The 12,110-nt window shown below is 49.9% G+C and overlaps 1 protein-coding gene across 1 annotated transcript; it reads left to right on the top strand.

Moving 5' to 3' along the window:
* The first annotated feature begins 1,392 nt into the window (after positions 1 to 1,392).
* OLFML3 (olfactomedin like 3) lies at positions 1,393 to 4,231 on the top strand. The gene is made up of 3 exons (XM_023222756.2): positions 1,393 to 1,614; positions 2,312 to 2,597; positions 2,928 to 4,231. The coding sequence occupies exons 1-3, from the start codon at positions 1,501 to 1,503 to the stop codon at positions 3,746 to 3,748; spliced, it is 1,221 nt and encodes a 406-aa protein (XP_023078524.1). The 5' UTR covers positions 1,393 to 1,500; the 3' UTR covers positions 3,749 to 4,231.
* The last annotated feature ends 7,879 nt before the right edge of the window (positions 4,232 to 12,110 follow it).

Below are 12,110 nucleotides of genomic sequence, written 5' to 3'. Positions count from 1 at the left end.
TAATTAAGCTTTGTTTCCTAGTATATTTTGCCAAATAGTAGCAGAATGAAAAGATGAGTCACCACAGGAAGCTGCTATTTTTCCCCTCCTTTCAAGCTGTACTGTTAAGAGTCATGGTCCTTTTTAGAGAAGGAACCTCTCTGATCAGATTCTCTTGATTCTAAAGTGAGTAGAATTTCTCCTGATAAAGAAATAGAGGGTTGTTTGGATTAATGACTGCAGGTCTCTGAGTAAATGCTCTATTTGATTTTTTTTTTTTTGGACCTGTGTGTTAGGCCATGTCTACCTTATGGTGGCCATTAATTCATTTTGGATGCTCCTGCTGCCTTAGTTGGGGTATGGAAATGAGAAACACTCAGAAATACCCTTTTGGACCACAACCGAGAGAAATAACCAACAGTCTTTTATCCCAGTGGTAAGGGGGTCAGAATACACTGATTTAGACTGCAACAACATACCTATATGTATATGTATTTCAGATTCTGCCCCCCCCCCCGCAATAAATGAATGTATAGTAAATTAATGTGAACTCATTGAACACTCCTCAGTTTTGGTGAGAGAATATACCTGGCCTTTTTCAAGCAAAGGAAAGCCATGTAAAACAGCGCTGCTGTCAGCCTTACTTCCAGACAATCAAGAGTTAATTTACTAACTTCTCAGTGACCTCTTTTTTTTTTTTTTTTTTTTTTTAAATCTCAGTTATATTTTCTTCCTTGGGCTAAATCAGAGAGATATTTGCATAGCCAATCCAAGCCTATCCAAAATAGTAACTGGATAGTCTTGGGGGAAATCTGCATTTTAGTGGTGAAAACCCCTGTAAATTCAGTATATTTGGCTTTTGTGGAAAATTTTCCTCGTGGGGTGAAGTCTAAGCCTTAGTTTCTATATTAATCATGAGAGATGACACTAGGTGCTTAGCACAAGGTGGCGCCAATGAGCTTTAGAATAAGTTGGGCTTGACCACTTGGGCCTTTTTTTTCCTGCTTCCTCCCCTCAAATCTCACCTCCCCAGCTTCCAGCTTCTACTGAACAAGGCTGAAAACAACCCACTCATTGCAGGGAAGGGAAGGATTAATGAAAGATGTCAGTTTCTTAAGAAGTCAGCACTGGTGAAACTTTCCTGAAACAGGAATGGCGTTGGCTGAGTTTTCTCTGGGGTCTCTGCTTCCTGCAGCTAGCTTCCCTGCTTGACTGCCCAGAGGCCTCTGCCTTTGGGTTTCCATCTCTTTCCCCTCCAGGGGAGCCTACAGCCTAGGCGGGAGGTGGTTATGGCTTCTGGCTGCTGTGCAATGGGGCCATCTGTGTTTGATCAATCCTGGCGGAAAGGAGGGGGTGGGGATTGTAAAGAGACTGAAAGCATTCCAGAGTAGTGAGAGAGACCCAGAGATCAGAAAGAGAGAAGGCACCGCCCCCACCCCGCCTCCAAAGCTAACCCTCAGGCTTGAGGGGAAGAGGCCGACTGTAAGTTCCTTCTACTCTGGCACCACTCTCCCGGCTGCCATGGGGCCCAGCACCCCTCTCCTCATCTTCTTCCTTTTGTCATGGTCGGGACCCCTTCAAGGACAGCAGCACCACCTGGTGGAGTACATGGAACGCCGACTAGCTGCTTTAGAGGTGAGGGACCCCTTTCTCTTCCAGCCCAGCCTAGAAGGATTCCAGGTCTATTGGTTCAACCAGTTTGTTAGGGATCTGGGGATAACAAGAAAGGGCTCTGTAAGACTATAGAAAATTCTCCCTTAATAAGAAGACCTTCAGAATGACAAGCCCTCCTCTTTCCCCACATAGAACAATTCCAAAGCAAATAGACTTTTGCGTTTTAACTCTGGGATTAGATAGAACAAGGGGACAGAGTGGAAACGAGAACCAAGATTGTGGGGCTGCATCTCCGGAGGAGCTGACGATTCTGTTGAAGTTGGAGGTTCCCAGGAATCTATGACTTCCTGTCTTTTTGACAGGTTGAGATCTGTAGCATTTTAGTTCCCAGAGGATCATTGCTAAGGGAGCAGAGACCTCTTCACACCTTCGTGCGCTTAGACCTGCCTAGAGGCTCAGGTGACTCAGTGGCACTGCTCACAGAGAACACGGGCTGGAGGACATGGAGTCAGGGTGGGGGCCTAGGTGAATCTCAGCTAGGCTCTTTGCACATTTAGCACCTCTGCACATCTGGTTTCCTTTTCTGCAGGAATGGAAGGGGATATTGAAGCCTGGCTGAGTTTTCTCTTTTTTTCCCATTCCTGACTCCCGAGTTGGGCCTCTCCCTGCCTGGGAGTTGTAACCCTGCAGCCTCCCTCCTGATCCCCCATCCCTTCAGGAACGGCTGGCCCAGTGCCAGGACCAGAGTAGTCGGCATGCTGCTGAGCTGCGGGACTTCAAGAACAAGATGCTGCCACTGCTGGAGGTGGCAGAGAAGGAGCGGGAGGCGCTCAGAACTGAGGCTGACACCATCTCTGGGAGAGTAGATCGTCTGGAGCGGGAGGTGGACTATCTGGAGACCCAGAACCCAGCTCTGCCCTGTGTAGAGTTAGATGAGAAGATGACTGGAGGCCCTGGGACCAGAGGCAAGGGAAGAAGAAATGAGAAGTATGATATGGTGACAGGTAAATGACCTGAAAGCAGGCCCCTAAATCTCTCAGAACCGATAATCTTCCTTCCTTGCTTCTTACTCTTTTTTTCTCTTTGTCCCAGTCCATTGTGGCTCTGTCTTCTGGAATCTGTTTCAGGGAAACCTCTGTAATGCCAGGTCTATTAAGGAGAGGTTCTGGGGGTCCAGGCCGCTGTGGTACCTGCTCTTTCTCAATTCTCCCTAAGAGTGGAGGCATCCACTGGGCAAATGCTCACTATTCTTCAGATCGCCCACCCTGGGGGAGTTCCTGCTGGAGGCATCTAATTCTTGCCTCTATTTCCTTTTCCTGTGCTTTTCTCGTCAGACTGTGGCTACACAATCTCTCAAGTGAGATCAATGAAGATTCTGAAGCGATTTGGTGGCCCAGCTGGTCTATGGACCAAGGATCCACTGGGGCAAACAGAGAAGATCTACGTGTTAGATGGGACACAGAATGACACAGCCTTTGTCTTCCCAAGGCTGCGTGACTTCACCCTTGCCATGGCTGCCCGGAAAGCTTCCCGGGTCCGGGTGCCCTTTCCCTGGGTAGGCACAGGGCAGCTGGTATATGGTGGCTTTCTTTATTTTGCCCGGAGGCCACCTGGAAGACCTGGCGGGGGTGGTGAGCTGGAGAACACTTTGCAGCTCATCAAATTCCACCTGGCAAACCGGACAGTGGTGGACAGCTCAGTATTCCCAGCAGAGGGGTTGATCCCCCCATACGGCCTGACAGCAGACACCTACATCGACCTGGCAGCTGATGAGGAAGGTCTTTGGGCTGTCTATGCCACCCAAGAGGATGACAGACACTTGTGTCTGGCCAAGTTAGATCCACAGACACTGGACACAGAGCAGCAGTGGGACACACCATGTCCCAGAGAGAATGCTGAGGCTGCCTTTGTCATCTGTGGGACCCTCTATGTCGTCTATAACACCCGTCCTGCCAGTCGGGCCCGCATCCAGTGCTCCTTTGATGCCAGCGGCACCCTGACCCCTGAACGGGCAGCACTCCCTTATTTTCCCCGCAGATATGGTGCCCATGCCAGCCTCCGCTATAATCCCCGAGAACGCCAGCTCTATGCCTGGGATGATGGCTACCAGATTGTCTATAAGCTGGAGATGAGGAAGAAAGAGGAGGAGGTTTGAGGAGCTAGCCTTGTTTTTGCATCTTTCTTACTCCCATACATTTATATTATATCCCCCACTAAATTTCCTGTTCCTCATTCTTCAAATGTGGGTCAGTTGTGGCTCAAATCCTCTACATTTTTAGCCAATGGCAATCAAATTCTTGCAGCTCCTTTGTTTCATACAGAACTCCAGATCCTGAGTAATCCTTGTAGAGCTCAAAGAGTCAAAATCCTCAGTGTTCCCTCCTGCTCTCCTGCCCCACGTCAACAAATTTCAGACTAAGATGACCCAGACCCAGAGCGCTAACCTTGCATGGGGGCAGGCCCCAGGAGCAGGCAGCAGTGTTCTTGCCCTCAGAATGACTTGGGGAGGGAGAAATAGGAGGAGACGTCCAGCTCTGCCCTCTCTTCCTCACTCCTCCCTTCAGTGTCCTGAGGAACAGGACTTTCTCCACACTGCTTTGTATTGCAACACTTTGCATTAAAAGGAAAATCCACTACTCCTCTCCTGTGTTTGTTTGGGTAGCCCTCAGATCAAACTTCCCCCTGACCATCCATTTTCTCCCTCCCAACCCATCCGCACTCCTTGAGCCATATTAAGGACTTGGCTGGGCTCCCTTTGCTGAGGAAGAGTTTACAGTAAGGCGCCTGGGGGAAGCGGCAGAATCCCGCCACTTTAGGAGGCTGGGCGAAAGGCCTCCTTCCACACCCACTGCCATCCACAGCAGCCAATCCACAGCAGCCATCCCAGAACCTCAGTGGCACCGTGCCTCTGACTGTGAGACACTGGGGCCCAGGGCAGAGCTTCCAATTCCGATTCTCAGAAGACTTTGAACTACAAAATGGATGTTAGCTGCATTGCAGTCTAGGGTGGAAACCAGAGCCCTGAATGCCTGCCTGTGTTTTTAGTAAGAACTGAAGTTTCTCCTCTAAAGTGGACTCTGCCCCGCACCCCAGACCTCTCCACTCCCACCTCCAGCGCTGCGCTCCTGCAGGGCCAGGTTGCACAATCGTTCTTGGTCTAAACTGCTCTGATTTTCCTGCTGCCACAGCGTCTGCGGTTTGGGCAGGGAGGAGGGGCAGTGACCGTGTCCCAGATGTTGGCCTTACCCGGTCCGCAGCCTATTCCTGCTTTCCTCGTCTCCACCCTCATCACCCTCACCTACCCACTCCAGCCCTGAACCTGGCCGGAACCGTCAGGACTTCTGGAAACTTAACCCTCTCTGGCCCATACCCTGGCCTCTGGTGTTGGATTGCAGAGGGTAATCTGGGGAAGGGAGAAGGGAGAGGAGGAGGAAGGCTCCGGGCTTTGGACTCCAGTCTCCAGGAATCTGCTGATTTCTGCACCAGGCTCCCACCCCAGTCTCACCCTCACTGCTGCATGCTCAGCGCACAGGGGCAAGGCTGGCTGATGGGCAGGATCCACTGCTTTTATGAGGAGTCCACCTCAGGCAGCCCTGGGGGTCCTCTTGGTTATTTGCCCTAGCCAAGTGCGGGGAAAGGGCACGGCCTCCTCCCCAAAGCACAGCCCTCCTTCCCCGCCCCAGGTAGGGTGGCTCCGTCAGGGCCCTGTGAGCCTCCCTTTGTCTTCTTTTCTCCTCAGGCAGAGCTGCTCCAGATGTAGGTTGATGAGGAAGGGGAAAGAAAGACAGTGAAGCACCTCACAAAGGCACTATTATAGGGAGCCCGGGGCAGGCAGGGGCTCTCTCGCATTCAATTCTCTCCTAATGTGGGGCTGGCAACAGTAATCACCACCTGTCAGCCCACGGAACAGCTGGCTGCGGCACACGTGGTGCACAGGGAGGGGCTGAGGGGGAAGAACATTCTGAGCGCAGGCCTGGAGAATGGGGTCTGGGCCACAGGGCTGGCAGTGCAGCGTGGGGACTGTGGGTACCCCATGTGGCAGAGGTGCTTGTCTGCTCCCTGGTGTGACTGTGGGTTTGGTGGGGGGGCACTGCCGGTGTGTGGTAGAGGTGCTTGTTGTCTCCCTAGTGTGACTGTATGTGTATGTGTGCCCGCGTGTGGCAGGGGAGCTTGTCTGCTAGCTGTGTAGCTGTGTGTGATGGGAGGCTGTAGGGTCGGGTTGTGTCTCTGGAGTTACCTTGTTAGAGCACCAAACACCAGGAGCTGCTCTGATGCCCTTGGTGAGAGCATAACCTGAGACTCCGGGTGTATAAGTGATGTCAAGGAACGTGTATTTGAAGTACATTCTTAACGCCTTGTCACTTCCATGAAAACCAGGTAACCAGCTTCTTCCACGTTACATGTGTGTGCTCGTCTTTGTGGCATCTACCTTTGCACGACTCCACCTCCATGAGAAAGAAAAAAAGCAAAAAGCATCTTTTTTTTTTTAGGCTTACAATTTCTCTGGAAAAGTTCATTCAGGCTTTTCTGAAAGGGCAGAAATCTCTGGGGCCTTGTCATTTATTACTTTTCTCTTCTTTCTTTTTGGCTTCTGTGCAACAGCTAGTGCTATTTTGGAAGCATTTTGGAAGGTGAGTAGAACTGTGTGGGTGGATCCAGCGAACTGTCCAAATTCATTAAACTAAATTATCTGCTGCTTCAGGAGACAGCACCAGTAGCTAAATCCTATCATCCACAAGTAGCCTCAGAACCACCTCAGACCCTCCACAACCCATCACTTGGCAGAAATAGGTTATGACCTCTGATTTGGTTGAATGAAAGACAGTGGAAGGCAAAGGGCCTAGTAGAGGAGAGAGGGGTTAAAAGCCCAAAGAGAAGTCCCACATGTGCCCCAATGCCTGGCCCTGATACAGTAAACACCCAAGGATGGGGATGTGGGAAGGGCACCAAGAACCAGGAGGGGCTACTGTGGTGGAGGCAGCTGTCTGCTAGGTCTTAGGTCCAGATGTTGCTTCTTCTTCACAAGGCAGTATTGAGAGGGTTCCCCTCTCCACCACACTGGGCCTCAGGGTTTCCTGCTTTACCTCCTAAGCTCCCCTCTTTGTTTTCAATATCCTCTCTTCTCCAGTGCTGGTCTCAGCATCTGCCTGCCAGAGAATCCAAAGTGTTTGTCTTGTTCATTCTAATCAAGGAAGCTGAGCCAGTGTTGTGAGCACCCTAGATGGTGGAGAGGGACAGGGCAGAGATGGACAGGATGAAGCTGTTGATTCAGCTGTCATTGTTTCTTCTGGGATGGGCTCTGAGCTAAACAGAAACCAAGCCCTCCTTTTCCTCCTCCTTCAGTCTCAGATTTTCTGGGCCTCTTCTCATCTCTCCCTGAACAGACACCCCTTCCCTGAGGCTCCTGGGGGCATCCCCTTCCACTGCTCCCCACTCCTCTACCTGGTTTAGAGGAAAGCATGAGCATTTTGAGAGCTGCTGAGACTGTCCTGGTATTTCTCAGGGCCTTCAAGATAGGTCTCTTGAGGGCCTGCTGCCCAGCCTCCCTGTGTCTGCCTTTGCAGTGTAGTGTGGTCTCTGGTCCAGGAGAACTTTTCTATTTCTCCGGCTGGAGAGCAGGGGCTGTCCTGTGGCCTTAGCTCCTGTTGGCAGCTGTGGCCTCCACAGGCCCTGTGGACCCCTCAGCCTGGCTGGTGAGCTTTCCTTTGCCTGGTCTTTAACTTCTGCTTTTACAATGCAGAGCTTAAAAGATTAAATCTTTATTTCTGGATTTAATAACTCCACAGAATTATAAATGTGGAAGCCAATGTATTCCTTTAAAGGGCAGAGTGAGAAACTAAAAGTGCAAAACTCTCAGCACTGGCTCCCCAGAACTTGGGTTCTGACCATGCCTGTAACTGGATACCTCTCCAGGACTGCCGAGACCAGCTGGGTCGGGCAGACCCTAACCCAGCGGCGCTAGAGGAATTAAAGGCACACACACAGAAATGCAGAGGTGTGGAGTGGGAAACCAGGGGTCTCACAGCCTTCTGAGCTGACAGCCTCGCACAGAGATTTACCCACATATTTATTAACAGCAAGCCAGTGATAAGCATTGTTTCTATAGATTATAGATTAACTAAAAGTATTCCTTATGGGAACCAAAGGGATGGGCTCAAATAAAGGGATGGTTTGGGCTAGTTATCTGCAGCAGGAGCATATCCTTAAGGCACAGGTCGCTCATGCTATTGTTTGTGGTTTAAGAGTGCCTTTAAGTGGTTTTCTGCCCTGGGTGGGCCAGGTGTTCCTTGCCCTCATTCCAGTAAACCCACAACCTTCCAGCATGGATGTCATGGCCATCACAAACATGTCACAGTGCTGCAGAGATTCTGTTTATGGCCAGTTTTGGGGCCAGTTTATGGCCAGATTTTGGGGGGCCTGTTCCCAACACAGGTCACTCCTGCGTGACCTCTGGGGGTCTACCCAGCTCACATTCCCCCTTCTTTGAGATGAGACAACTTTACTCCCTGGCCATAGTGGTATGCCCAGAGGGGAACACATCAGACTCCCTCCTGGGGAGTTAAAACTGCAGGTCAGAGATGTTAGATCTTAGGAAGTGTGTGAAGGCATCTTTGCCCTGCTACCCAGAGGCAGTGAAAGCCTGACTGGAGGGGAAAGGATGAGGTGGACCCCAGGGAGAAGCTGTGGCAGAAGGGAGGAAGCTGCTGACCCGGGCCTGGGTTCTGGCCCTGTCCCTAGCCATCAATCCTGAAGTCACAGCACACTTCTGGCTCTTGGGTTCTGCAAAGTGCCTGTAAGTTAGTGTGAGTGGATTTCTGTTTCCTAAAACCCAAAGGCAGCTCCTCATCTTTACCTTCCCCACGAAAAAAATCCCCTATCCCCTGGACTGCTAGGCAAATGGCCTTGGCCCTGTAGTCAGGGGTGTCCAGTCTTTTGGCTTCCCTGGGTCACATTGGAAGAAAAATTGTCTTAGACCACACATAAAATACACTAAGGATAGCTGATGAGCTTAAAAAAAAAAAAAAAATTGCAAAAAAACCCTCATGATGTTTTAAGACAGTTTACAAATTTGTGTTGGGCTGCATTCAAAGCCATCCTGGGCCACATGTGGTCCACGGGCAGGGGGTTGGACAAGCTTGCTGTAGAGTGTTCTTCCCTGCACATGACCCAGAAGACTCACTAGAATAATGAAAGAATCTCCCCAAAGCCCGGTCCCAATCATTCTACCGAGGCTCGCTCAAGTCACACCTCCTCCAGGACACCTTCTAGAGGACCTAGTCAGTTCCACATTCCTGTTCTGTTCATTCGTGGGCTGCCATCTCCCCCCATCAGAGCCTGTAGCACAACATTCTTAGAGGTAAATGTTTGGACGATGGGAGGCAAGATGGCGCAGTTCCGGGTTCTTCACCATCAACTTTCCCACGCCCGGGAAAGACACAGGTCAACTGCGCAGGCGCAACCCGACCTCCCACGGAGGAAAACCGGAACCCGCCTCGCCACGCCTATGGGCCCGGCCCAACCCGCCTATGTCCCGCCCACTGCCCTCCCACTCCCAGGCCCAGGACATAAAAGCCACTCCCTGCCGGCCGCTGCACGCACTTCCTCAGCCCCCACGCCTGTCGGGACTGCAGGAACTCTGCCCCAGAGCTCCACCGGGCTACTCTCTCGGCCTCCTTTGCCGGTGGCCGACAGACCTCACCCTCCACACCTTCTTCCCTGAAGCTAGGTGACCAAAAAAAAAATAAATTTGCAGTTTTGCTCCTAGCCTTGCCTACTCGCTGGTCCTTTAATACTCGCCCTGGTGAGCCTGGAAAGCAAATCAGTTTCCTGGAAAGCAAATCAGTTTCCTGGAAAGCAAATCAGTTTCTTAGAAAGCAAATCAGTAAACTTGTGTATTAGAAAGAGCATCAACTCTAGGGTCAGAGCCCCTGGGATCAGAGTCTGGCTCTGCCACTTACCAAAGTTACTTAAGGCCTCATCTATAAAATAATATCTACCCAATAAGATTGTTGCCATGAGGATTAAGGATGAAATACGCAGATTCTTCAGTCGTGCACGCCATCAGTGTGTGGTAGCTCTGAAACCTCACTTCCTTTGAGAGAATTTTCTGGCCCTTTTTACTCCCAACCACACAGGTCAGGACCGTTTGCTGTGGACCCCTGTTCACCCCAGGCATAGCCCACTTGGAGCCTGTAATGCTCTGTGCTGTTTACTCATGTTGGTGTTGCCAGGGTTTAACACAGAGCCTGACTCATCATTATTTGTTGAATGTATAAATGCTATATATATCCATGCTCCTCCGTCAGGCTGTGAACCCTGGGAACCCTGAGCATATTTGTCTCCTAACTCAGAACCTTGCTCGGGAGTGGCACATTGCCAGCAAGCAGTACATGTTCTTGGTGGCATTTTTCAAGTCAGTTGGTGTATTAGTCTGTTCTCATGCTGCTAATAAAGACATACCTGAGACTGGATAATTTATAAAGGAAAGGGTTTTAATTGACTCACAGTTCCACATGGCTGAGGAGGACTCACAATCATGGCAGAAGAGCAAGGGACGTCTTATATGGAGGCAGGAAAGAGATGTGTGCAGGGGAACTCCCACTTATAAAACCATCAGATCTCATGAGACTTATTCATTCCCACAAGAATAGTATTGGGGAAATCATGCCCATGATTCAATTTTCTCCACCTGGCCCCGCCCTTGACACGTGGGGATTATTACAATTCAAGGTGAGATTTGGGTGGAGACACAGTCAAACCATATCAGTTGGACAAAGACAAGATACAGATAAAAACTGAAAACATGCGCCTTTCAATTGCAGAAGGCATTGGCCTTCCCACATGATTCCAATTCGAACATCTAAGGGGAAACTCAAGCTAGGCCAGCACCTTTATGCCCTGAGGCCACAGGGGAGGAGGGTAATAGAACTGCAGAAGGTAGTGGAAGACCTAGGTGTTCAGCACCTGGTTCATAGCAAGGGTCCTGGAGTAGTTGAACCTGTGTTTGCACCCCAGCCTGGCCACTTGCCAGAGTGTGATGTGGTACAAGTTACTCCACCTCTGTGAGCCTGGTTTCTTCATCAATGGAATGGATTTAATAGTACTCACTTCGCAGATTGCCGTGAGCGTTAAATGAAATAATCTATATAAAGCAGTGAGCCCAGTATCTGGCACACAGTAGGTGCTCAATATATATTATTATTATTGTTGTTACTAATGTTATCATCATTGTATAAGCCTTTTCAGTTAGCAAAGTGCTCTCACATATTTTCTCTCCTTTGATCTGCACGATAATCCCATGGGATGAGCAGGTATCAGAAACCTGAGGATTACAGAGATGAAATGATTCCTCTAAGGCCACATAACTGATAAGTATTGGAGCTGGAACTTATGCTACAGAGGCCATGTGAAGGAGTGTGAAGAGCTGGAGCTCTGAACTCAAGTTGCCTTCAAATCCTTGCTCTGCCACTTGCTAGCAATGTAATCCTGTGCAAACATGCCCTGCCTCAGAGACTTGTGAGGAATGGATGAGCTAGTGTATTAGTCCGTTCTTACACTGCTACCAAGAACTACCTGAGACTGGGCAATTGAAGAAAAGAGGTTTAATTGACTCACAGTTCCCCAGGCTGTACAGGAAACATGGCTAGGAGGCCTCCAGAAACTTACAATCATAGCAGAAGGGTGAAGGGGAAGCAGGCAAGTCTCACGTGGCTAGCAAGAGGAAGAGAGAGCCAAGGGGGATGTGCTGCGCACTTTTAAACAATCAGATCTCACGAGAACTCACTCACTCTCATGAGAATAGCAAGGAGGAGATATGCCCCCATGATCCAATCACCTCCCAGCAGGTCTTCCCTCAACACTGGGAATTACGATTCAACATGAGATTTGGGTAGGGACCAGAGCCAAACCATATCAGCTAGTGTTTATAAAATATCTAGCAGAGCATCTAGAAGAATAGATGTTCAATAAATGTTCATTCCTAGGCCCATGACTCTTGCTATTTTATTTTTTTGTGGCAGGGGACAAGTTCTCACTCTGTCACCCAGATTGGAGTGAGATCTTGGGTCACTGCAACCTCTACCTCCCAGGTGCAAGTCATCCTCCCACCTCAGCCGGGACCAAGGGCACACGCCACCACACCTGGCTAATTTGACTCTTGCTATCTTGATGTGGAACAGCATGCCAGCGATCATCTCTGCTTGGCATTATAAACCATTTTTCTTGGCATTATAAACCATTATAAATTATAAACCATTTATAAACCATACCCAGTGACCCTTCCACTCCTTCCTTCTCCATTTGTACACTGTTCTGTAGGAAGACGTGGCACCTGTTTCCCACCACAGATCTCTGTGTTATCAGTAACAGCAGGGTTGACAGGTGCCCTGCACCAGCCATGAGGGAAGAAAGTAAGGTGCACCGAGACATCCTCCTTCTCTGTGCCTGGACCACCTCTCCCAGCAGTGATGTGTGTGTGTGTGTGTGTGTGTGTGTGTGTGTGTGTGTGTGTGTGCGCG

This window comes from Piliocolobus tephrosceles, chromosome 1 (genome assembly GCF_002776525.5).
Source record: "Piliocolobus tephrosceles isolate RC106 chromosome 1, ASM277652v3, whole genome shotgun sequence".
Taxonomy (NCBI): domain Eukaryota; kingdom Metazoa; phylum Chordata; class Mammalia; order Primates; family Cercopithecidae; genus Piliocolobus; species Piliocolobus tephrosceles.
This window is presented reverse-complemented; position numbering and strand designations above follow the sequence as displayed.

What these genes read in the sequence shown, in the direction of transcription:
- OLFML3 (XM_023222756.2), top strand. Translation starts at nt 1,501, where the DNA reads ATGGGGCCCAGCACCCCTCTCCTCATCTTCTTCCTTTTGTCATGGTCG. An exon ending in GCCGACTAGCTGCTTTAGAG is followed by an intron (nt 1,615 to 2,311) that starts GTGAGGGACCCC and finishes CCATCCCTTCAG; the next exon opens with GAACGGCTGGCCCAGTGCCA. An exon ending in GAAGTATGATATGGTGACAG is followed by an intron (nt 2,598 to 2,927) that starts GTAAATGACCTG and finishes TTTTCTCGTCAG; the next exon opens with ACTGTGGCTACACAATCTCT.